The sequence below is a fragment of the Ixodes scapularis genome, unplaced genomic scaffold, assembly GCF_016920785.2.
Source record: "Ixodes scapularis isolate PalLabHiFi unplaced genomic scaffold, ASM1692078v2 PGA_scaffold3__209_contigs__length_174095766, whole genome shotgun sequence".
Taxonomy (NCBI): Eukaryota; Metazoa; Arthropoda; class Arachnida; order Ixodida; family Ixodidae; genus Ixodes; species Ixodes scapularis.
The window spans coordinates 25,947,304-25,973,416 of record NW_024609868.1 but is presented as its reverse complement, the minus strand read 5'-3'; the positions used below and the strand labels follow the sequence as shown (position 1 = coordinate 25,973,416).

The window sequence follows — 26,113 nt, the reverse complement described above, 5'->3', positions numbered from 1 at the left end:
CCGAGCAAGCTGGCGATCGCAATACTCCTTGGAAGTCCGTCAGCCGGAGCGCCGATGCATCATCGTCACGGGGGTCGTCTCCTGCGTGCAGATCTGTTTACAGCGTTGAGAGGTTCGTGAAGGAATCCGGTGATCCGTAAGTAGTAAAACTTATCAGTGCCAAATCCTGAAGACGAGTACGGAAGCCAGGTAAGGTTACCTTGTAACTTGAAGAAGCTTACTCGATCGCTATGTAACCGGAGAACTCGTCCGTTGTGTGTTCCTTGCCTTTAACGGATTTCTTGTGGGATACTTCCTCTTGACGGTCCTCCACTTCCATACTGTAGCAACTGATACTGTGGATTCTGTCGTCTTATCTTGTCTGCGTATCGAAGCGCTGCTAAAGAATGTTTATATTTCGGTTTGACGTTTGAACTCCTGCAGTGAATTGCGTTTGCGTCGCCTACCGTATGAAAATAGAAGTGTTGCTGCGATGTAGTACACGCCCTTTTTTCGCCGGCCGGCCGGCGAGGTTCGCATCTTCGTATCGCACAGCGATATTTGTGTTATGGTATTCAAGCTCTTACTAATATACCGCCTTATCAGTGGTGCGACTTTGTATTGCGCTCGGGCGGTCGGGCCTGTGCGCAATACAAAGTTGCGCACAGGCCCGACCGCAGCACGTTTTTGTAACAAGCAATTTAATCGTTCTCAAAAAACAAACCGAAAAAATGCCGCCGCAGCTACACGTGACAACGTGTGCCGCGTTGTAACTTGTCACCTCACTTGCACCGATGACAAGAAGATATTCACATCAAGTGCGTTTTACTACTGATAGTGTTAAAAGCATTGCTTCTACAGTGCTAACTCAATACCGCGGAATAGCCCAGGTGCAGATATGGCAAGCGTAATGATCTCTTCTATGTAGCGTTTCGTAATTTTAGTCGCTGTCCAAATTGACTGTAGTAGCGTGCTGCACACAACTTTGCTTCGCTTCGCTTACTGTTAACAAGCGTCCCACCAATGTTTTCTTCCTTGCAGCTAGACATCAAACATGAGTTACCCGTACCCCACTGGTGGCAGTGGTAACCCCTACCCTCCTCAGCAAGACTACCCAGGCTACCCTCCCCAAGCAGGCATCTACCCCATGGGTGCAGTCTACACTGCAGCTCCTCTTGGAGGGCAGGCCCAAGCCCCTGGCTACTCTCCGTTAGCCCCGAGCCAAACCTACCCACAGTCGTCCGTCCCAGGCTACCCTAGCCAGCCAGGCTATCAAAGCCAACCAGGCTACCCTAGCCAACCTGGCTACCCAAGCCAAGCGGGTTACCCTAGTCAAGGCGGCTACCCTAGTCAGGGCGGCTATCCCCCTACGTCCTCTCCAGGATATCCGACAGCCAACCCTCCTCAGGGCTACCCCCAGTCTTCTAGTCCAGGGTACCCGGCGCCCAACCCCGGCCCGGGGTATCCGCAGTCCAACGCTGCATTTGGTTATCCATCTGCGGGGGCAGCGCCTCAGGTCTATCCAAATGTTTCTGGCCCGGGGTACCCATCCGGGGATGGGGGTGTGGCCTTCCAGCAGGTGACATCAGCCACAAGCTACTCCATGACTAACACCGCACCTCAGGGTTATCCCAGTTCAGCGTACCCGACAGCTCAGTCAGCAGGATATCCGAAGGGAAGCGGTTATTCTTCGGCCGGCGGCTTGAGTGCTTCGTCACCTTACTCCAAACCGAGAATGGCAGAGGTGAGTGCAACGTTTCATTCCAATCTCGTGGTCCCTCTTTTTTCAGTACTCTATCTACCATGCAAAGAGAAATCAGAAGAAACTGCCATGGAATATTGTCCTATTACAGTTGGCATTACAGAATATTGCATACTCCACTGAATTCAGGTTTTCTTATTTAAACAATTGTATTCCACTTTATTTTGTGCTTTTCAGTTTTTGAACTGGAATGACTGTATTATTGTTAAATAAATAAATGTGAAATCAAGTTTATATAATTTTAGTCGGATTTTTTTTTTTTTTTTTTGTCTTGTGTTTGGTCGGTGTTTTATTTTTCCTTGAGCTCAACAAGCCTAAACTGTTAAAAAGTGTGAAAAAAGAAAAAAAAAAAAAAGCCATAATACGATTTTGTTATTTTATAGTATCGAGGTTCGCGCCTATATTTAGCACAAATCGCAACCCGTGCGGTATATTCAGAAAGTTTGGAAGGCGGCCAGATTGCAGTAAGAGTAAATATCGACTGCGGACACCCCCCATTTCCCTCCGTTCCGCCAAGGCGATGGAAGAGAGGAAAACACGTAAAAATACACCAACGAAACTCACGCAAACTCGTTCCCTTTACGGCAACTGTCATCACGAGCTAATGCGAACGAAAACAACGCGATGACATTGAGCGAATCGTTTTTGTAGCGGCCCTCAGGTGCGTGTTTAGGAGGTTTGCAGAAGGTCGTCTGCTAGCCTAGCCGTTTGTTTTGAACGGCTTTCCTGCAAGACTTCCGTCTGCTCACTCGCCGCCATCTTTTGACCTGACGATCGGTTAGTCACTCCCGGAATCGCAGTAGGTGTGGTCGCTGCTTGGGCTCGTGTGTTTCGAGACGACGTCCGCTGGCTTCTTTCCTCTTCGACCGCGGGGTTTCCTAAGCTCCTTTTCGACTCGAAAGCATTCCATTCGTGAGTAAGATTTAATTTGCACCCTGTTTCGTTCGTTGCATTGCGTTTATGGGCTGTTTAAAGAACGCTCGCCATGCTACCTCGGCGCGTGCCGGGGTTCTGGATCAAAATTGTTTCGAAATTTTAATTATCAAGAAAAACCGCCGGTTGACGCCAGGGTCGTAATAGTGGCCCCAGGTTAAAGATACCGGGCTAGGATATTTGGCTAGGCCGCTTTGCATAAACTAGAAACGAGCATCGTTTGAATTCGAAGTTAATCCTATCCTAAAAGCCACGATGTTTCCTCCTCCACTGTGACACCATTGGAACTCGCCGCCGGTTAGGCATGTGTCCGATACACTGTCCGATAGCTTTCGCGGTCGGTGTTTGCCTGACGAAGCTTTTCACAGTGTTTGAATACGCAGCGGGAAAATAATTGCGTGTATCTCAGTGCTTCGCCTAGGCGTTTATTACCGCTAATTTAAGCGATAAGTAATATCTGCAGTAGGTCAATCTGGCAGTCACGTGGTGTACAATTGTTTGCATCCAGTTGCACTTGACTGCTCTTTATCCAAGATTTCTGACACTCGTCTCTCACCCATTTGCAGAGTCAAGGTGCTCCGAGGAACATGGTGAGTTTTTACAGCAATCTCTTTTATACTAACCACGGGACTTCGTTTTTTGTTTTGTTTTTCACTTTTTTTTTAGTGATATTTTTTTAGGTTGGATATTTATATGTAGGTGTAGGAACCATCTTTTAGGATATCATACGTGCTTGTGCTCGTGATAAAACTTTCTTCTTTTTTTTTCCCTCTCTTTCTCTGTTGTGCCATCTTTGCAGGCAAGCATAAAACCATACCCGGCGTTCAACCCGTCCGACGATGCTCAAGTCCTCCGCAAGGCCATGAAAGGCTTTGGTAGGTTTTGTTCTTCACGCTGAGCTTAGTGTTGAAGATGGGTTTTAGTAGTAAACTTTGGTGCTTTGGGAGTGCACTCTGTATACCAATCTCATCCAAAAGGTAGGTTTACACTTCATAAATGAATGTGATACAGTTGGTAGAGATGCTGAATTAAAATTTGCAGCTCACAAAACAAGGCAGGACGCTGCAAAACCCATAAACTTCACTCATACAGCCATATCTCTAATGAATGGCCGTATTTTCGGAACAGAAGTTCACAATTGAACACAGCCAACGATGCTGATGAGACGTGCGATGTCGCAATTCTCATTCCCTTTACTCTTCGCTTCGTTCCCACAAGCACGTGAGTCGAAGCGAGGCCGCTTCCCCTCATTCTCAACTGTTCGAAGGAAATTGGGACTTCCCATTCCTCGCTTGATCGTGCCTTTTCCAAAAATATGGCCATCCTTTGGGGATATCGATTAATGAGTGATGTTTTGGAAATCACAACGTCCTGTGCCTTATTTTGCGAAATACAAATTTTGGTTGAGCATTCCTTTAAATGGCAAGTGGATGGATTACGGTTAATCAGATAGGAAGTGTACCCCCACCCTTTCTCTAATCTGAAAAGAGCATACTTTCGTGCTGTTACTTACACAGCTAGTGTCAGCTCAAACTAGTCGACATTCCTGGCCCCGAACAGAATTTCTGTGTAGTTTCTTTATTCTTTTATGTTTCTGGTCATGCTTCAATCCAGGGATACCAAGCAGCAAAATAGCCACCATTATGTATATTTGAAAACCAAAGAGCTACAGCATAGGTTCACAAACGAGGTTCTTGGAAACCTGAGGCCATCTCCAGCACTCGCATTATTTTGTTTGGCTCTTCAGCTAATTAAGTTAATAATGTGTTTCAATTTAGACACAATTTAATCATATCTGATGAATACCTATCATCTTGATGCCTTTCCCGCAAGTCTTTGTATGATGGTCCATGAAGTTAACGAGTTCCAAAGCTATATCACTGCAAGATTGTTGAGAAGGTGCAGTAAATTTGTCACTCGCCTGTTCTTAAATTAGCCGAGTTCACCTAGGGGAAAAAAAAAAAAGACCTGAAACACTTGTGCTTGATATAGTAAAAGATAAGGCGAAGTGCCGATACCAGCATCTGGCATCCATGATATGCTATCGGTGACTTGTGCCCTTGTAGCAGGATGACAGTAGGGCACGCTTCAAGATAAAGTGTAAGTTTGAAATCTAAAATGTGTTGGAGGACAGTATAGGTTTTCAGCTTGACCTTACCCTACTTGTATTTTTCAAGTAATACTAACAACTCAAAATGTGGACTTTTTTAATGCGAAAGCATTAACTGTACCGTGGAGCGGGCTGACGTCGTCAGTTTGAAGTGCGAAAACGGCACCTAGTTTCCACAATCCCAATAGGAGCAAAGTAAAGTTGATGGATTTCACTTTCGGTTTCATTGGCTGGTGCGCGTCGACGGGGCTCTTGTTGGCTGCTGCGCTCGTCAGTTTCCACGACTGCTCACCCCATGGCGCTGCGTGTCCATCAGCGCGCCGTTAACACGGGGCGCTGATGGAGATGGAGACCATCAGCCCCGTTAACACGGGGCCCCGTTAACACGGGGCTGATGGTCTAAGGTCAGTGTGCCCAGAGGAGCACACGCGCCGACCGGCGACGAAAAGTATGCAGCAGACGAAAAAGGGAGCGGACGAGCGGCTTGCATGCTTTTGCATTCACAACTTATAAGAAGTGGTTCGATGTACTTCAAGCTTCTTTTTTTTTTTTTATGACACAGCATTGCTGTAAACATAAGTAAATCTTTTTTTTTTTTTTTTTCCATTGTGAAATTATTTGGGGGGTGGGAAGGTGGGGTCAAATAATTTTCAATAACAATCAAACACTCCCGCTGTGAACTCGCCCACCATCCATCTTGAATATTTTGTTCAAGCCCTGTAAAATGGAGGTGGGGTCTCCTAAGGGCCTGTGTCATTCACCCTTTGCTCGCATGCCGGGATAGTGGAATGTTGAGAGTTTCTCCTCCAGAAACAAGAAAATGGAAAGGGGGCGTTGACTTGACGGAGCTGCGTCCTGTTTACTCAGGCTGCTCTTGTTTCCTGTGAGAAATGAGTCCAGGAAGTTGACGCATTTTTAAGTTGGGGTACTGCATATGTTTGGGCAGCATCTTGCCGTAGGTGCGTGCAGGTGGTTAAGCACGGAACAAGCTGGTCGTGACAATAGTTTTGCATACTAACATCACGCTGCTGCATTCAGGTTTCTGAAAGTGCTAAGTGCTGAAAGCTTATTTCTAACATCACAATGAATTTAAATTCCAGCACTTTTCGGTAAAATGAAGACACGGACCGTAATCCTTTGAAAAATCTGCCATGCAATATCATTTAGAATCATCACTTCTCCCGATAGGTATGATGGTGAACAGTTTTTCCTCTACTGTCCATAGCTAAACATTGTATTAAGAACAGCTCAGTGCTTCTTATTCTTTTACTGCAGTCACTTGACAGCAGTTCATTTCTCTTAGATATAATGGGCGGTTTCATTTGGATTCAGGCAACGATGGCAGTCATAATTTTTATTTTGCTTCAAATTTTTATATTTTGTGGAGCATGTTCCAAGAAGAACAATCCTTTTTATTTTAATGTCCTGTCATGTTGTAGTTTCTGCGTAAAAAAAAAATCTGAAAGAAGCGGGAAAGAACGACGAGGTTTTGACGATTGTCGTGTGTGGCGTTTTTGAATCACTCTCTATCTCAAAGTATTCAAAAGAGAGCGTCTATATTTTTTTAGTGTGATATATATGAAAGTAGGTAAAACGACATAATAACTAGAAGGTGGTTTTAAAAGCGCAAAGGACTGGAGAAGAGAAGGAGCTCTGTCCTGTCCCCTCCTTCTCTTCTCAGTCCTTTGCGCTTTTAAAACCACCGTCTTGATGTTCAACCAACTAGCCCCCCAATTAATTCTGATGCGACATAATAACTACTATTTGTTATTCGTTGCTCCAATCTTTGTAAAAATCCCCAAACATTCCTCCACGAACTACTGTGACCTAAATTGCGGATATTTTTTTTTTGTCTACTATATTTAGTGTTGTTTTTAATATAATGCCACATGTAGAACCTCTCATTGCCTTCCAAATTGAGCAAAGTTTGTGACTTTATCATGTGCGAGTACTGAAAAATAAATTATGAAACAGTAGGTTTTCACTTTTTGTTAAATTTCAGCACGCTGTATAAAGAAAAAACATTTAATTTTTTTCTTGCGTCGTGTTTTTTTTACACCCTTCTTTTACCCAAAATACATTCCGTTAGAGGTATATGCACTGGTTTTGAGCTAAATATGTTAAAACATGATTCTGTTCTGTTATCAACATGAATTTCGCATTAAAAATATAAAATTTCGAAATATAAAACTCTAGGTTTCTAATAGGAAGTGTATTTTACTTTAATGTTTTACAATATTATACTTTGATATTTCTAGCATGGTGTAGATTATGTAGCGCATAGGGTTTAGGCTTGAGGCCTCTCCTATCATGGCACCGGCGGAAATTGTCTAAAAACCCACTTTTGGCAGTTGCGATTTTAGTGTTTAGACGTTTGGAATTGCAAACTTGTTATTGTATGCCTAACGACATCAATGTCTTTTATATGATTATTTATTAAACATCCCTTATATTATTATAATGAAGAATAAAACGTACAGCTATAACCCATAAACCCACCATCAGCATTTGCTCTTTTTTTAGCATATTTAGAGGCTTAAAACTCAAAACTAGTGCATATACCTCTAACGCAATGTATGCTGGCTAAAAGAAAAGTGCAAAAAAAAAACCAATGCAATAAAAATAAAAAAAAAATGTTTTTTTTTTACACACAGTGTTGAAATAGTACAAGAAGTGAAAACCTTCTCTGTTTCATAATTTATTTCTCAGTACTCCTATGTGATTACGCAGGGCCGTACCCAGAAAAAAATTTTGGGGGGGGTTTTCGGGGACAACGGCGGCCATTTTGAAAGTGTCTATTGTCTTATTTTCGCCTATGAATCATGTGCATCGGTGGCATATAATGGAGAGTTACAGCAAACCGGAGATCCGGTCCCGGATTGGTACCCGGTAGCCGACCGGCGCCACTGCGCGTGCGCAGAGGTGGAGATTAAAATCGGCTGGCTGCCAGTGCACCGAACAGGGCCGTACACAGAAAAAAAATTTCGGGGGGGGGGTCAGAACCCCCTATCCCCCCCCCTGGTTACGGCCCTGTGATTACGACACAACCTTTCCAAAAATGTGGAAGGCTATGCAAGGCTCTACACGTGGTATTATTTTAAAAACAGGACTAAATAACGGTCTAAAAAGAATCCGCAGTTTAGATCACAGTTGTTCGCGGAAGCATGTTTGGGGATTTCGACAAAGATTGGATCGACGAATAATAAATAGTAGTTGAAATGTCATTTTACCGACTTGCATATATATCACAATAAAAAAAATATAGAGGCTCTCTTTTGAATACTTTGAGATTGAGAGTGATTCAAAAACGCCACACACGACAACCATCGGCGCTTGCTCTTTTTTAGCATATTTAGAGGCTTAAAACTTAAAACCAGTGCAAATACCTCCAACGGAATGTATTCTGGGTAAAAGAAAAATGTAAAAGAATGCGACGCTAAAAAAAAAAAAATTTAAAATGTTTTTTTTTTTTATAGAGCGTGTTCAAATTGAACGAAAAGTGAGAACCTCCTCTGTTTCATAATTAATTTCTCAGTACTCGTACATGATAAAAACACGAACGCTTAATTTGGAAGGCAGTGAAAGGTTCTACATGTGGTATTTTTTTAAAAGCAAAACTAAACATAGGAAGCGAGCAAGCCGGCCGTGTCGCGGCGGTCGCCTATTGTTCGCCGCGACCTAGCGGTAGCCGCCGCAGGAGAATCGGGGAGCAATGGCGACGAACAGCACGGCGGCCAGTGTCCCCGTCGTGATTACAAAGGCATTTAAGGCAGTTACGAACTCGGAAAGTTCCTTCGGTAGCGAGTGCCGTCGGCGCAGAATCATTGGGAAGTAATAACAACGATCACCACAGAGGAGAGTGGGCGATTACGAATCCGGAAAGCTTCTTCGGTAGCCAGTGCAGAATCATCGGGGGGAAGCAATGGCGATGAGCAGCACAGCGGACAGTGTTCCCGGTGTGATTACGACGGGGTTTAAGGCGGTTACGAATCCAGAAAGCTTCTTCCGTGGTACCAATATGACGAAGGGAAAACTCCGTGAATCTGGCCGCGTGTACGACGTGAAGAAGGTCCGTTTCGACGGACAAGTGGATGTCACGGAGCGCCGTACACCGCTAACAAAATTAAGCGCGCCCGCAAAAAATGTAGTGGGCGTTGAGTGGACTGTGTTAATTATGTAGTACGTTTATTTCTGAATTAGCTTGACAATAACTGGGTGATTTTTTTCGCGCCGTTCCTCGATTCCCACTGTAGGTTGATGGAAACATCCAAGGGTAGGCTTAGGTGGGCGACCGCATTCCGCTTCTCGATTCCGGTGAAGTAGTTGCTGCATATTTTAGAGTTTGCCGTCGGTGTCGATGCTGTTCCATCGTAGCTAGAATAGAAAAAAAAATTAATTATATTATTCGTCAGTAGCTTAAACAAAGCGCGAACTGGAAGGTAAGAAACACCACTAACCTGTATGAACGCACAAGTCGCACCCAGATCGCGCAGTACTCCGCCTCATACGGCTTCGAAGGGACGATGTAGTACTACGTGCCGTGCGCGATCTTCGACGTACTGTTGCAGCCTACCACGCAGCGATTGTTGCGGCTTTCTTGGTGTGGAATAGCCATCTCAGAAATTACAGCGCTAACCCACTTCAACGCACAGCCAACGCAGCGACTGGCAGAAGCTCCCCGATACAATGGACCCGTTTGCCGCTAGGGGCGCCCTGGTCGGGGCTTGAATTAGATGCGCACGGTTCCTATAGTCAACTAAAAAAAAAAAATCTGCAATTCAGGTTACAGTTGTTTGCGGAGGCATGTTTGGGGATTTTTACAAAGGTTGGAGCGACAAATAATAAATAGTAGTTATGCCGTCTTACCTACGTTCATATATATCACACTAAAAAAAATGTAGACTCTCTCTTTTGAATACTTTGAGATAGGGAGTGATTCAGAAACACCACACACGACAATCGTCAAAGCCTCGTTGTACTTTCCCGCTTCTTTGAGAATTTTTTTCTCAGAAACTAAACATGTCAGGACATTAAAATAAAAAGGATTGTTCTTCTTGGAACATGTTTCACAAAATATAAAAATTTGAAGCAAAATAAAAAATACAACTGCCACTCGTTGCCTGGATCCAAATAAAACCGCCCATATATATATATATTTTTTTTTTTAACTTTTTTTTAAAGGGGGGTGAAGGCAATGAATTTATAAACTCGAAATTTGCTTGCACACATTTCAAAGTATGAACCTAGCTCTTGACTGGGACGTTTGCAACGCCATGTAAAACTGCTGCTTAAAAAAAAAAAAGAGAGAAAAAAAATGTTTCTGGAGCATGTGATTTGATGTGCAGCAGATGCAGATATATTTAATGGCTGTTCGGTTTGTGCGAGTGAAAGTTTCAGAGACATCGTCTTAAAGAGGAGGCCTTGTCCCGTCCTACGTTCAGGTACCGACGAAGCGGCCATCATTGCAATCCTGGGGGCGAGGACCAGCAGCCAGCGGCAGGCGATTCTGACCACCTACAAGCAGATGTTTGGGCGCGTGAGTCACCTCTTTGTCTCGTCACGATACAACGGACGCCGAGCGCGTCCCCTTCGCACCTGCGCGTGCGGCGGGGCGTGGCAGTTGGCTGTGCCAGGGCTTGTTTACGACTGCACGAGAGGTGGCATTCCTAGGGATGAGTTCCCAGCGTCGCTTTCGGTGCAGTAGGTGTGTGAAATGAGAGGAGAGGATGAGACGTGTTCTGGCTCATCGATTGCAATGCATGCAGTTGAAGCGAAATTGAATTTCGAGGGCTTATGTTCCCGTGACAATTAGAGACTCAAAATTGGTTGTGGTATCTATCTCTGTGGTATCCATCTCGTAATTTTATTAAACAGAACCGACTTTGAGATAAATGTTTCTTACTATCTTGTGTAACAGATGCGCATGCCTGAGAGACAGAGTGGAGTAGTCTATACTGTCTGTCCTCTAAAACAAATGTGAAAAGAATGGCTGTCAACTTTGTGCAATCAGCTTGGTAGCCCACTTTGATCTGAAAAACCCTATGATTAATCTTTTTTTTAATATTTAGTAAAAGTTTTGTCATCTTTTATAAATTCAGTTCCTTTGACCCTTTTTGACACATAGAAGACATTGAAAAAAGGTGGGAATTCTATACAAAGCCAGCACTTCAATCTCTACCCCACTTTGGATTGGATGAGAGAGGACCAGTTTAGGAGCTGGAGCATGCGTGCAATGCTTCGGGGTGACAGACGCTTCGGCTCGTTTGCCTCCCAGGACCTCGTTAAGGACTTGAAGTCTGAGCTGTCCGGGAAGTTTGAGGACGTGATAGTGGGGCTGATGACTCCGCTGCACGAGTTCCTCGCCTCGGAGCTCAAGTGGGCCCTCAAGGGGGCCGGCACAGACGAGGACTGCCTCATCGAGATCCTCTGCACCCGCAGCAACGCCGAGATCGCCGCCATCAAGGCGGCCTACCATGCCAGTGAGTCACTGCAGAGTTTTAGAATGGCGCACCCAGAACCTCCGCGTATGCAAAGACATGGCATCATTGCCAAGAGCCGATCCAAAGCACAGTTTGGCGCATGCACAGTGGCGGCAATGCTATCTTTGCGCACGCTAGAAAGCTTTTATGTATGCGGTTCTAAAATCCCTACTCTTGACCCTGCTGACGCTTTGGTGGGTCTTCCTTCACCTCGTGAAGCATATGGATTTTAAAGGGGCCCTGCAATCATATTTAAGCCTCCACCTTTTTTGTGGTTTCCACGTCTCTTGGGGTTCGGCCAAGCCAGCGAGCACGGAGAGAGTAACAAAATATCAGTGCGTCATATTTTAACCCGACGACAGGGAAACCTCCTACCCCTACAGGTGCGACCCGCGGTGCCAAAAGCGCGCGTAATGTGACGTCTTTGTTCCTGGGTTTACTACTGGTCAGAGCCACTAGAAGCTTCTTTTTGGTCAAAATACAAAATAGAAGTGGTGCGAGCCATTTCAATTATGAGAGTAGTTTTTGTTCACTATTTTAGAAAAGAGAAGAAGCAAATGCACTTTATAATGTATGGAAACAAGAAATGACCCGTCGACATACCTGCCACCAAGTGGTGGAAAAGGCGGCGCATACTAGAAAGGAGTAGTGGGATCAGGCGCCAATGGTGCCAACGAGCGACGAGCGAAGAAAGGTCCCGGATGTATGCAGCAGCGCTGCGGTCGTACGGACTGGAGGATCCGACCGGTTCTGAGCGTTCCCAAGGCCTTCGGCGAGCAGCTTTGGCATGTGGTTTGGCCTTTTGGCAATATGGCAGCGCGAAGTGGCTCTCGTTCTGAACTGATCTTTACGCCGTGTTTGCTGTCGGTTGTGGCCAATGAAGTGTCATGCCGAAGTAGTGTTTAATCGCACAGCAAATGCAATGTGAGCCGCTTTGGCTGCCCACTTCGTACAGCCTATCCAGAACATGCTTTAGTGGCGCCCTCTCGAGCCGTCAACACAGAGTGCGGCAGTTGTGACCCCTCGTCTAGTTCACGGTAACTCAAGCAACCAAGGACGTCGTGAAGGAGGTTATTTTTTGCTTGTTTTTGTAATTTTAATTTGCCTATAACTTCTAAAACAAAGCGAAATTCGAGAAAAGGAAAGTTTCATTAAGTTACTACGTTCAATGTGCTCAGATTCTTTGCAAATTAAAAACTAGTAAAAAAAAGTCCTTGCAGGGCCCCTTTAAGTATGGTGCCCGTAATGCGTCTCTGACCGGCGTTCTTACTGCCTCCTCATTGGCGGTCACCGAATTTCTGCCTCACGATGCGACGCTGTTGCCCGCCACAATGCTGGCGGTGGCACAGCTGCGGAGGTTGATGCAATAGATCCCCGTTCTACTGCCAGACAGTTCCCGGAAGCTTCGGCAGGCGGGAGTTGAAACGCCTCAAGGACGGCAACAAGCGTGTTCACTCGTGCGTTTTGCCAGAACTTCTACAACCAACCACCATGATCGCATGGGTAAAATTAAAGTGGCAAAGAAACGAGGAAGGGGGGAAGGGTGACCTCCCCCTTTTTTTAATGAAAAAAGAAATTGACATAGACCAGCCAAAAGTTCAGGTTTTGGTGACATAGCAAATATTGGGTCAACAAAACGTACACCCCCTCTCTGCCCTTCCGCCCCCTCCACCAGCCAAAGGATTGTGGTATGTGACATCATGACAAGCCAACTTCCGTGACATACTTTTTTGCCGCTTCGGCACCACTTCCGACGCACGGGCGGTATGGGACACTAAATGTGCCGGCCGAAGGCGCGTTCCTGGCACCGTAGTTCCAAGTAGTAACTTGTGGCCGATTCTGACGAGGCTGCGCGGCAATATTTTTACGACTTAAGCTTCTCTCTGGCTAGAGCAAAGGCTCCAAGCCTGCGCGAGCCCTTCATTTTAAAAATGTGACCTTAACTCCCCAGAGCTCGTAACTCTTCACGAAGTGGAGGGGTCGGCACTTGTGCTTGCAGCTTTCTCTCCCACTATACAGAAGGCATCGAGGAAGGATGTGTACCATGGTTTCTTCCTCAGTTACAATGCAAACAATAAAATGGCGTTTTGGCGAATTTTTTTCCCTGATCTGTTATAATAACTTCGCTATGTTGTGAGGGTATTGACTGGCTTATAGTTGATTAAATTAGATTTCTTAGTTTTATATAATGGGAATGTACACATTGCCAATAAATTCTATCTGTCTCGAGATTTGAAACAATCTTTCCAAGATTTCCACGTGCGACATGGACAAAGAGGCTATCTTATTATAATGCGGGGAATGATGTTTAGACTTGTTAAGCATATCCAGAAGAAGCCACACTGCAAGCAATTTTTAGACTTTGTACACAAAAGAAAATTGAGAAAGTTGACCTGTTACGGAAAATGTGGAGCGAAGGGATCTCTTTTTTTTTTGTTTTCTGCTGGTGCTTGTACTTGATATGCAAGGCCTGCATAGCCATGCAATAAGAGGCACATGGTTGACAGGTGTGCACCAATCATTTGCTTGTATTTCAGAGTATGGCAAGGATCTTGAAAGCGCCATTCGTGGCGACACCTCTGGAGATTTCCAACGTATCCTCGTCTCGATGTGTACCGTAAGTGTTTTTCGTGATCCACCCATTCTCCTATTCCAAATCCTTTGTTTAACCCTTTCCACAGGACCTCTTGAGGTCGGACAAAGCTTCAGTTGGGCTTTGCTCTGTAATCAGTGCACTGTACACCACCGTTGGGCGAGTTCCCGAGTTTTATAGAACACTCGCGTCTGCCATAGAAGTTCGCGATTTCATTTCGAGCGCCTTTTATGATGGTCATGAAGGACTGAGTTGCTTCTCGTGGCTACTGCCACAATTTCGGGCAACAGGATTTCAATAATTCGCTGCGTGCGCCACCAGAATGCGCGAGTCTCTAGCGGAACAACAGATTACCGTATTTTCCAATCTACAAGTTGCACTGTTTTTCTTTTTTCCCCAAATTTCAGTTGGTGCATTTATACAACAGCGGGACTTGTACACATTTTGTTTTCTTTATTTATAAATATCAATTTTAGCCAAGCAAGATATAGGCTGTAGCAACATTTACGACAAAGGAGAAACGGCGGAACACCCGCCGACGCTTTTTCGGGTGGTCGAAAGACACTCTGCAGCGCTGCGGTCTGTGGCTACTGCCCGCCTGCCAACCTTCAAAGCGCTTCGCAACTATGTACGACTTATGCACTGACTCTTTCGCGAAAGCAGCCGTTCATAAGAGGACGAGACTTACGGAACGGTGAAATTTATAGACCAGAAAATACCGTAGTTTGCTTTTGTTTGTGTGTTAGCCATTCTTAAAATCTTTGAAAATTAGGTAGCTGCAGTGTCCGTGGCAGGTGCTCTCCTCACATAAAAACAGCAAAAAGAAGGAAAAAAATAAAAAAGAAAAAAGCTAGCGTCGGCAAAGAGGGAGTTACCAGTTCTGTTATTTCCTTCCCAAACAGTGTGCCCGACAGGAGGGAGCACCGCTGGATCAAGCCAGGGCTGCACAAGACGCGCGTGTGAGTATCAGCGTTTGGCGCACAGTTTGGAGAAAAGTCCCAAAAACTAGGGCGCCCGGTGCACGTCCCCAACTGGTGCGTCTGGCATCCCATGCCCCTCCCACGTGTCAAAAGCAGTCACAAAGCAGCAGCAAATGATATCGCAAAAGCCAGACTTCCGTGCCATCGGATGTTGCGATCCTGGCAGTCGGCTGTAGAGGTTGCGGCAAAAAGCGCCAGCAAAGGCGAGTTTTGCCGTCGTCACAGTTTCCCGACTCCCGGCTGCCAAAGCTTCCGCGGACTGTAAACCGGCCGAACGAGCATCTGTCACGTCTACCACCACTGCCGTGACGCCGTCGGCAACGTTGCGACACTTGTATGACATCATTGGGTGGAAATCGAGAGATCACTCGGTTTCCGCCCGATAAGGGACTGGTCGGAGACTCGTTCCAGGCATCGCAGAAAGTTTCATTACACTGCGTAGTAGTTAAGTTTTTATAAATTATTTTCAGAGATTGGTGCTAAAAATTATTAACAATCTTTCTTCCTTTTTTTTTTAATTTTTTTTTTTTTTTTTTATTTTAGTTTTTGGTTTGGTTAGGCAAATAATAATGTGCTCTCGTTGCCTCAGTATTTAAGAACTCGAAACATTTTTTCTAAAATATTTGTGCACTTGACTGCAAAATGAGTATGTCCTTGCGTGTTTTTGCTTGTTTCCATCTCAAATTTATGTAAACTTACCCATCTGTCGGTCTTTTATGCCATTGCGGATAAAGGGCAGAACATCCCGAATGCGGTAGGCACGCGCTGGTGTCGTCGTAGTATCTTTAGATGGCGGTACTGTACCCGACGCGTTAGTGGATGGAAGTTTGTCAGAAACCCGAACAACTTATCCTAATGTGCGACACAAGCGACTACTCCAATTCACCTTGCAATGGGCCAGAACAAACGCTACATGCCGTCCCGGCTAATCCAGCAGTGTGTACATGTCGCGCGACTTTGCACCTCTCTTTCCTCTGCGCCCCGCAAGAAGGTCTCGCGGCACTCTCCGTTTGAATGGTTCCAACGGCTCATGACGTTCGGTGCAGTCCATCGCAAGGTGAAACGGAGTATAGATGTGTTCTCGAACAGACCGGACTACCATATTTGTTCGAAAACAGGTTGACCTCTTTACGAACAACGCCTGCGCGTGTACATCTCTGCAGCGCTCGAGCTCGAGAAGAGCCAACCGTTGTGATTTACGGAAGAGGTCCAGCAAAGGATGAGGCACCAATAACATCAGTATGCAGAAGAGAGAGCTCTGTGGATAACACTTTTTGTTATTGGTCCTGCGGGAAAGTAGACACGCAGGTTCGTTTGTTAAAAGGTCGGTCTATTTTTTGAATAAATACGGTAAACCTTTAATGAAGCTGTAGTTGCATCTCTTCGCTTAGTTTCCAGCGTGGCCTGACAATGTCTGTTATTTGCAGAGACTTTACGATGCTGGCGTAGCGAAGATGGGCACGGACGAGTCCACCTTCAACGCGATTCTCGCCTCGCAAAGCTTCGACCAGCTGCGCCTAGTTTTCCGTGAATATGCACGCCTTGCTGACCATGACATTATGGATGCCATCAAGAAAGAGATGTCCGGAAACTTCAAGTCTGCCCTGCTCACCATCGGTGAGCAAGCGTTGGGTTTTCGCCCAGGGGGGGTGCCGTCGGGGCTGTGGCACCACAAACACCTTTGAGGCTATTCAGGAATTTAGTCAAGCAGTCGTACAACTTGGTATGCGTATCAAATTGGATAATTGCTATAAAACACATAAGCCGCGTTTACATGAATGTGACTTAGCGCATCGACTCCAATCATCCTTCAAATGAAGCTGACACGGCAACATTTACATGAATGCGTGCCAAGCCCTACGCAAAGGTGGCGCCATGCCTTGTCAAAGCCCAAAGTTAAAGCTTCGTTTCCCGCACCATGTGACCACGTTCTCCGGTGCATCGCATGTGAAGGCCCTTTGAAGCTTTCGACAAGCGTAAAGATTGTCCCCGTTGCTGTACAAGAAGTTATGAAACGGAGCAAACATCAAAACACAAGCAATTTGGCCTGTGGCCCGATGTGCGTGCGCACACCCTGGCGAGCGAGATCGTTCCCAGCCTCTCAGAGGATGCCACTGCGCTTTGCCTCGCCAAACCTCGCCAACCGCGATCGAACCCCAAGGCTGAAAGGCACCGGCACAGCCAGGAACGTCACCGAGGTAGGAGCTGCTCGTTCTGCGCTACCATGCAGTGCTTGGAGCTCTCGGCGTTGTTTGTGTTTGTGCCGAAGCCTCTAGGGACTTCCTCAGACGCTCAAGTCGTGCTTTGCGAGGCCTGGATGGGGACCGCCCTTACCGAGCAGATGAGCTATATTCTGCTCACTTATGATGGCAATAGAAGCTTGCATTTCTTCTCGGGAGAGAACTGCTGGCGACCACACGAGATGCTCCACCACAGCCACAGAGGCTGGCTGCCACCATGTTCTCGGCTGTTCAATTGCTCCTGTACTGAGTGCCTCCCCATAATCTTCCCTGTTTCAAAATGCAATGCAATCTGTTTACATGGGCTGAATGAATGCGCATTTGCCATCTTGATCCACCTCTGCGTGGCAACTTGATATGCGGTGCACTTCCCTAGCGCATTATGCCAATTACATGACCACATTGAACGTGACAACTGGATTCGATGCGTCTAAGTCACATTGATGTACACTTGGCTATAATCTCTTTAGATTTGAAGAAAAAAAAGATTTGATTCTTGACCAAAGTTGGGAACGAGCTTTTTTCACTTGACAATGGTATCTTGCGTGTATAAACGATGATGAAATGTGAAATTGGTCTTTGATTATTTGTCAACGAAACGGTAATACTGTTGAGCCCGGTTATAACGAAGTCGGTTATAACGAAATAGCGGTTACAGCGAAGCGATCACAGTTTCCCATTCTCTTTTACACTTCATTAACCGAAGTCGGTTATAACAAAATAGCGGATATAGCGAAGTGATTTCCGATTCTCGTTAATTTCATTATAACTGGTCTCGACAGTAACAATGTTGTGACGATTATTTCTAAATATGAATCTCATTTTATAATTGAACATGCTGTCTGCCATATGCTCAAATAAAAATAAGGGCTTTTGTCACTACATTATTTGTTGTAGATAAATTAGGCTTTTGACATAACATTTTAATAATGCACAAGCTGGGTAAAAATTTTCTTAATTTTGTTTTATGCTTTGTATCTAGACTTCTCAAATAACAATCTGCCTTTCTTCTTGATGCTGCTGTCAAATCTCCTAAATCTAGGCACCACGATTAAGTTCCATCCATTACGTGACCACTATTTTTAAATTGTTTACCTGTTGTGCTGTAATATATTATGTTAGGCCTAGAGTTGTACAACAGAGAAGTACTGATTCAAAAAGGGACATATTGCCGTCTTCTCACTGAGGCTAGTGGGAGCCACCTTCGCTGTGAGCAGCAAGGAAAAGAAAACTTAGTTATGAAGTCACTAGCCACTAGATGGCAGCAGGTCCCCTATTGAGGTACTGCAAAAAGAGCTGAGCAGCTGACCATGGCTCGTGTACTGGATCAGTACATGAGGATAATGATCTGTCGAAAAGAGTGGCCAACCCTGAGAGGAGTACCTTGGTCGTCGTTCAGAAAGTTGAGAATTAAGGCTTTTCTTTGTGGGTATACCTACGGAGTACATTAGACACTTCTTTTGTTAGCTTCTGTTTATCCACCCTGTTACCTTTTTACGATTGTTCCTTTTCTTTTCAGTGAAATCTGTCTACAACACTGAGCTGTACTTTGCTGAGAAGCTTCATAATGCCATGAAGGTAGGTCGCTCTCTTTCTCGTAAAGTTGTGTCTTGTATAGCTGGAATGTGGAAATTCAGTTTTGACGTGAACAGACTTGTGGGTTAGTTGCAAAGTTGTATTCCAAATGTGAAGTCATGACTAGGACAGCAATATTTTCAAAGTTACTACTGCATTGAGGTCTTTACACCAAGACTTTAGTGTCAAAACTTCTGGGTGTGAAAGACATGACGCATACTAGCACTTCCCGCACTAATGTCGCATTTCTTCTGCGTGCAGGGCGCTGGCACAGACGACAAGACCCTGATCCGTGTGATTGTGAGCCGCTGCGAGATTGACATGGCCGTCATTAAGCAGGAGTTTGCCCGGGCCTACGGCAAGAGCCTGGAGGAGGCCATCAAGGTAAAGAGCTTTGGAAAATGGGGACAGTCTGGAAACCGTAGAGCCAGTAAATTCTACGCTTGTACAAGTGGAATATTGACGCTTTGAGTGTCTGGTTCTTCCCCCCCTTTTTCCACCCGTAAGGACCCACTATTTTATAGGCAAAAAGTTATCCGATGTTTACGTGTCTTCAACCAATGATATATTCCTCGTATTGTCCTCAAGCATGGCACTGAAAGGGTTAAGGCTGGCTCACATCGGCATTTGAGTGTAATCAAGTGCATTGTAACTGCTTGTGGTGGCAGATTCACAAGACAGAGTCGGGATCAGGGTGTAAGATAGACAGGTGGGGAAACGGCCCATAGAAGCCTACCGCAGCACCCTGACCGGTTTCTGTACTCGTCTGCTTGCGGGTACCGCCGATTTGCGACAGATGGCGCTGCGGCGAGAAGAAAAAAGTCTGAATCAAATTTGCATGGAACTCTATGGGAGAGTGCCCAAAATAAACCGAGAACACGACAGTCCTCCATTGAAAATCCATGAGAAACCATCTCCGTCAGTTTAGCGGGTCGCCACCGGTCGGTCACCCACCCGGAGCGAGAGTTCGCGGTGCTCCACATAGATGGCGCCACAGAAAAAGAGAAAACCGAAAGGGACACAATCCGGTCGCTCATTTGGCTTTCGTTTCCCCACCTGTCTATCTTACACCTTGGTCGGGATTTTTCGTCCGCGGCCCGTTCATCGTGTGACCATTACGTTACAGAGTTCTGCAACCTGTACCTCGTCCGCGGACGCACACACTGAAATAGACGAGTGCCTTCTCGCTCGCGGGGTCTGGCAACAGCACACCATTTCCTTTGTTTTCTTATTTTCGGATAGGCCGAACAAAAGCGGCGCATCATTGTTTTGTTTTTTCGTTCACTGGTTCGTTTTGTCGCACGATTCTCGGTTTCATGTGTGAAAGAAGCTGCAAAAATTTTGGCCGAATGATGCGCCACAGGTTCGGTACACCTTTGGGTCCGTGTCGGGAAGTAATTCCGTCAAAACTCTTCTAGCCCACCGCAATCTTTTTCTTCACGTCCAGCCGCAACGCACCGAAGTGTCACGAGCGTTAGATGCGTGAAGGAAGGCATCTCCAAATGCTTCTTCGCGAGACCGGGACTTCTTCGCTTCAACACCGAAGCATCCTCATACAGCACCACACTTGTGTCATGCCTTGGGTTAGGAAAGTAGGTGGAACTTCGCGCTAAGCTTTTCACGGTGTTCAGTCTTGCTCAGCACATAACAGCGGCTCGCGAGGATTCTTCTTCGCAATGGCGCTGTGACCGTGGCGGCAAATGTCGCTTTCGCTCCCAGAGAACGGTGCCACAGTGCGATGTTGGTTCGTGGCACTGTGAGGTCACAAACAGGCTCGGTTCATCCTTGCTGTCGTCCGCTCCTCGTCTCCCCCGTGTGGATTCTCCCAAGAGACGGACAATCTGCGGGTGTGTCAACACATCATCGAGCCGTCCGTGGATCAGTCTGTCGTCAGCCATAACCGAAATAACCCCAGGCGCTGTCTACCAGGTCGACCTCAAACCACAAATAACTAAACTGAGATTTCACGGTGTTTGCTAGACTAAGGTCCCACACTATCTACGAGAGACGTTTGTTCGTAACATTGTCAGACATACATCGAGTGGATGGTGAAAGGATGCATAAAAAAAAAGGGGGAATTGTATTAGCGGATTGGAAGATTTCCAGGCTTGCTTGACAGATGGCAGCATTGGCGTAGTCTCGCTGTAAGCAGCCATGAGCAGTTGCTCTGTACCAAGTCGCGTTCAAATGAATATGTGCGGACCAGTAGAGTGAACCAGTTAGGATAAGTTGGACCCTGCTGATAACAAGTTTCAAATCAAATTTGGTGGTGTGTGCAAACATTTTTTGGGGGTACTAAAAAGATGGTGGGTCGGACATCGTATTTTACGCAAGTTTGCAACGTCAAAAAGTGTATGGATGAAGAAAGAATAAACAATTAAAACAGGGACAACACAACTACATCTTTCATGAAAGATGTAGTTGTGTTGTCCCTGTTTTAATTGTTTATTCTTTCTTCATCCATGACTTAAACCAACACGCTCTTCTACTAAGCATAAAAAAGTGTAAGAGGTTTGTTAGAAAAGAGTGTACAAAATCGTTTTTCTCGGTTGCTGGTAGACTTCGGTGGCATTTGGCGTGCAGACGAATTTCTTTCACTGTATTGGCAGTTGAATTGCAAGTGTTTCCGCAAGTAAAAGTAGCCCAATAAATTTTCAGTTTATATTTTAAAAAAAAGGAAAGAAAAAAACGAATGTGTATGGTACAAATTAATATGTTATGTCTCAAATACTCTTGTCAGAAAAAAACAAAACAAAAAAAAAACATTTATATGCATGATTTTGTCTGCAAAGCATTAGGCTATTTGTAGTTATAAATTACCAGTTATAAACCCTCTCATATTTTAGCCAATTTGCATCTATTCTTTTTTTTAAATATACTTGGCTGCACCATTACTATTTTGGGTCAAAAGGACCCTGCTGTTTGCTGCCCATTTAACTTTTATTTGTGTGTTCCTCGCCTGTATTAACTTTGGAGAAAGAGCACTTCACTACATCCTCTTGCTGCCCCAGTATAATAAAAATTTAGAAGCATGAAATAAATATGAGTATGCTTCATTGCCTTAATCCAAATGAAACTTGTAATGTGTTGTTGCATTATTTACTCTTATGGCTTTCACAATACTTTTTTTTTTTTTTCTTTTTTTAACAGGGCGACACATCTGGCGATTATCGAAAGGTCCTGATTGCTCTCGTCTCTGGAAACTGAGCCTCGAGGGACTTTAACCGGAAACTGCTCTCACGACGTCTCGATAATGCAAAGTTGTTTATCGCTGTTTTGTTTGTGGTGATGGTAAAGCTTTAAATGCCCTCTTAGCTGTCTTTTTTGTTGTTTGTTTTTGGGTCTGGCAGTTTGCATTTAGGATGTGCACATCTACAACGGCAATTTGTACTCAATCTCACTTTTGATTCCAGTTTTGTTTCTCTCTCCTCGCTTGTTACAAACGTAAAAGAAATCTAAAATTGTTAAGGGCGCCACGTTCTACTGCTTGAGGTTGCAACGATACTTAACTTTTTTTATGTCTAGAAGCAAGTTTGCCACATTTCTAAAGGAACAAAATGATGCTTTAAATGTAACCAGTACACTTCCTCTAGGGAGTGCACATTGCTCATGGATAAAATAATAGTGTCAAATTTTATCTTAGAGGTCAATTCAGGAGTCCATGACTGTGTCGTTTGTGCACCGGTTGTGCTGCCAACGTAAATCGCCAAATGCATTGGGACCAGGATCCAGAATTAATTCAGCTGATTGTCCACTGGTTGATCATTGTTAAGGTGGATTATCAGATTCCTTGTTTTGCTTTGAGATGTTCACATTTCACAACTTTTGAATGAGCCTAACAATTCCTTCCAATTTGGTTATATTAAGAAAAAAAATTGAATCTTAATTTTGTGTAATATTTAACATTCACTAAAGGATAAAGGTTTGGGAAAATCCAAAAAATATTTCTCAACAAAAGCTTTATTCCAATCTAATCTTTTCAGTTTAAGGAAGTTGAAAGAGTCCCATTATAAGCGTCGAAGTCATGGAATTTTAATTTCCCATAAAGGTTTTGGGAATTTAGATGCCAAACAAACGACAGGGCATCTGGCAAACCCCAGTGAAGAACTAAAGATTTGATATTGCAGTCTTTTCCGCAATGAGAAAATTTCCTCTAGGTGTTGGAGACACCCTTTATGTTCTCTTTTTTGTTTAGCATGTTATTGTTGTGACTTGAGCTTTATATAGAGTTTTTATGCAGATACTATATACACAAATATATATATATATATAAGTACATGAGACATTATGCCATGGTTAGACCTTGGTTGTCCGGTGCGCGGTGTGAAATCCCGGTGATTCTGTTGAATCAGTTCTTGTGTGAGGCGTTTCCGAAACCCTCGCCCAAGCTAACACACCCTTTATCTGTTTTAACGGTGCAGCGTTATGTTGTGCTTCGTTATTTTGTGCTTCGTGTATCCGTGGTTCTGTTGTTCGAATACTATGTCTTTTCCTTTTCTGTTGCCGACCCTGTTGCAGAGATATATAAAGAGAGATCCCTATCTCGGCTGATTGCTGTATCATTTCTGATAGTCAAGGCTCGCGTTAGTTGGTGGAAGTAAGCACTTTATTCTCACACTCACTTTGCTTGCATCACAATTTAAGTTTTGTTTTCGCTTCGAAGCGCCTGTGCCTAGGGCTCGGAAGAACGGACCGCTCATGCTTGGGAACGGGGCTTCACTGGAAGAGCACGCACTTCTAGATGCTGCTTTCTTTAGCATTCTAGCCGTTGTTCCGCGGGGCCCTAGGCACAGGCAAGTCCCAAGGACACTTGTCCACGGCGTCTCGATACAGGTGATATTCGAACTCGCGAAACACTGACTGCGCGCACCACGTTCGAATAGCAGTTCTATTGTGAGGCCACGCGTGGCAACAAAGTCCCTTTGGGATGGAACAAACAGCTCTGATAGCAAGCACCAAAAGCGGATACCGGCAGTCTGTAAGAGCCGTTCCCGAAATAGGACGACCTGAGAGCGATGATGTCTATCTGGCAGCAAAAAGTGGACCCGGACGTTGGGACTAAAAGATTGGAATGCGGGGGTGCAATTCGACAAAGGCCGATTTAGGAGATTGGCAACTGTTTTGCCTCCCCACTGCCAACGTCCTCTTAGTATTTCAGTGCACTGACATCTGCACTCGCTTGCCTTTGTAGTGCAGGGCTTGAGAGCTCTAGTGCATCTTAGGTTTAGTGCCTTTCAGAGCTCTATTTTAAGCAAAACGCTAGCTGCGGAGATTACTAGACCTGGCTTGCAAACAAGCTTCTCAGTGCGGAGTTTCTGGGACGTAGACGGAGGTATCGGAATGTGTCCGGTGTTGGCCCCTGGCCTGTGTAGCAACAAGCCTGTCGCTTTGTAGTTGTGTGGTAACAGTTGTGCTGTGTGCTTTAGACGTTCAGGCACATTTGGTGAGATAGCTAAGCTAGTCTGGTCACAACGGTGAAGGTGAATGGATCGGGGCATGGTCGCGGTGTCTGCTCTTGGTGTGTTCGGTCAGTTTTGAATTTAATCATTGAAGGATGTTTTATTGTCTTTTTTTCAGCAGTTCTGTTAAACAAAGGTTATATACATCGATGGTTTACTACAGTTGAGTTTGAATAATCTTGCGGTTTTATCCAGTGAGGTATGGAGGTGCTCGTATACCTTTTTTAAACCACTTTACAGATGACTAATGTAGCCAAATTATGTTTTATTGGCAACTTTTGTCTACAACTTCATGAGCTAGTAATTTACCTGTCGATTTCAAAATTTGTCATTGATTTTGCTTTGAACAAGGTTTCATGAAGCAGGTGTCAGCAGAATGTATTTTTACAAAAATAATTATGCAAATCGATGCAAAAATGTCCACCTTTACAAATTTACTACTGTTATAGTGATTTTGAGACACTGTCGTGCATGTTCATGAACTCCGAAAGCCATTTTACCGTTTGTATTTGCATGTAATTTTTGACTGTTTACCAGTGGTGTTTTTCTTTTGTCAGAACATGGTACTACTATTTTAGAGCTGTCTGTTGATTGTAACCTACTAACACGCACATTAAAGTATATTAACGCAAAGCGTCCGATTTGTTTTGTTGTTGTTTGATGCATTTGACTGTTGGATGCATAAAGGGTCAACTGTATCACAGTGCCACTTGTCAGAAAATCACGTACTGGTGCTAGTGCCATTGGAGCATTTTAGATGCTCATATTTTCTCCAGATTTCCAAAGTTGGGTGTGTGCACAGCTGGATAGCGCCACAAAAAGGGCATATCTAACCCACTAATTTCACAAACCAGAATGCATTCAGCAGAGTCATTTTGCAACGTTATGCGATAAACAATATAACTTCCAGCCTTTCCACTCTGGTGAAGAAGGAAAGACCAGCAAAGTTGTACTATGATGGAAATGAAGTAATTGCCGGCCGCGAGTCGGAAAGCCGAAGTGGAAAGGCCTGTAAATGTTGCCGCCATCCGTAGACGCTTTACAGGCACGCCAGATTACAGGCGCCATTGCTGACCTTGTCGTGTCTTACCCCGATGCCTGCCGAGCCAGTGAAGCGGCTGTTGCCGAGCTTCCACAAAGGCCAATGCTAGGGAGAAGGATACAGTAGAATCTAAAATGGCAACAACCTGCCCTACTGTAATAGCGATGAAGTAGACATAAGAGGAAAAGAAATTTTAAAATCGGTTATGGCGGCGTCCATGCACAGCTGCTGCAAAGCGTCTATAAGCGACGGCGGTAGCTGTCCGGAGTGCTGTGTCGACAGTAATTTGCTGCCGAACACCATCCTGGGGAAACTAAACCTTAAAAACACAGCTGTAAAAAAAAAAAAAAAAAAAAATGCAATCAACCGCACAGTGTGCTTTGATTGACAGCGGCAACAGTCGCGTTTTTTGAAAGATGTTTGATGATGATGCTATTAAATGCAAAGGTGCAAGCGAGCTGGACAAGAATGACGAAAATAATTCTTGGCTGTGTTTGGAGATTTGTGTTTTTCCGTTGTCCCCCTTGTTCCCCTTCTCCGGGGATTATTTTTGTCATTCAGGGCGAGAAAAAGGAAAGTAGGAGAGGAGGAAATGGACGCAACGCTGTTGAGGGGTGGAGAAAACCCCGTCGCCAGAGTTACGTCAAATACTTTAGTAAAGTATTTGGTTTTCTCGTGCCGCTGCCGGGTACAACTCGTCGAAAGCAAGTTCTCAACGGCAAGTATGACTGCTCACACAGGATTTTAAGGAACGTCTTCCGCGAATGACGACGTACGAGTAGAAAACGTGTCTAGCACGCTGCCGCCAGCCTCTGCAACGCCTATAAAACGGAAAAAGGAAAACAAAAAAAACATAAAAAGGGGGGGGGGGGGGGGATAAACACACATAAAAAAAAAATACTAGAAACATAACATCAGGTGTTGAGCAGTGCTGCATTAAAAAAACAAAATAATTGCAGAA

The 26,113-nt window shown here is 44.8% G+C and overlaps 1 protein-coding gene across 1 annotated transcript; it reads left to right on the top strand.

Moving 5' to 3' along the window:
• Positions 1-51: 51 nt before the first annotated feature.
• On the top strand, positions 52-24,745 carry LOC8038996 (annexin A4). Its single transcript, XM_029966593.4, has 12 exons — positions 52-189; positions 1,021-1,723; positions 3,241-3,264; positions 3,474-3,549; positions 10,226-10,320; positions 11,059-11,263; positions 13,801-13,880; positions 14,759-14,815; positions 16,264-16,453; positions 18,596-18,654; positions 18,913-19,035; positions 21,802-24,745. The coding sequence occupies exons 2-12, from the start codon at positions 1,034-1,036 to the stop codon at positions 21,856-21,858; spliced, it is 1,656 nt and encodes a 551-aa protein (XP_029822453.2). The 5' UTR covers positions 52-189; positions 1,021-1,033; the 3' UTR covers positions 21,859-24,745.
• Positions 24,746-26,113: the final 1,368 nt, after the last annotated feature.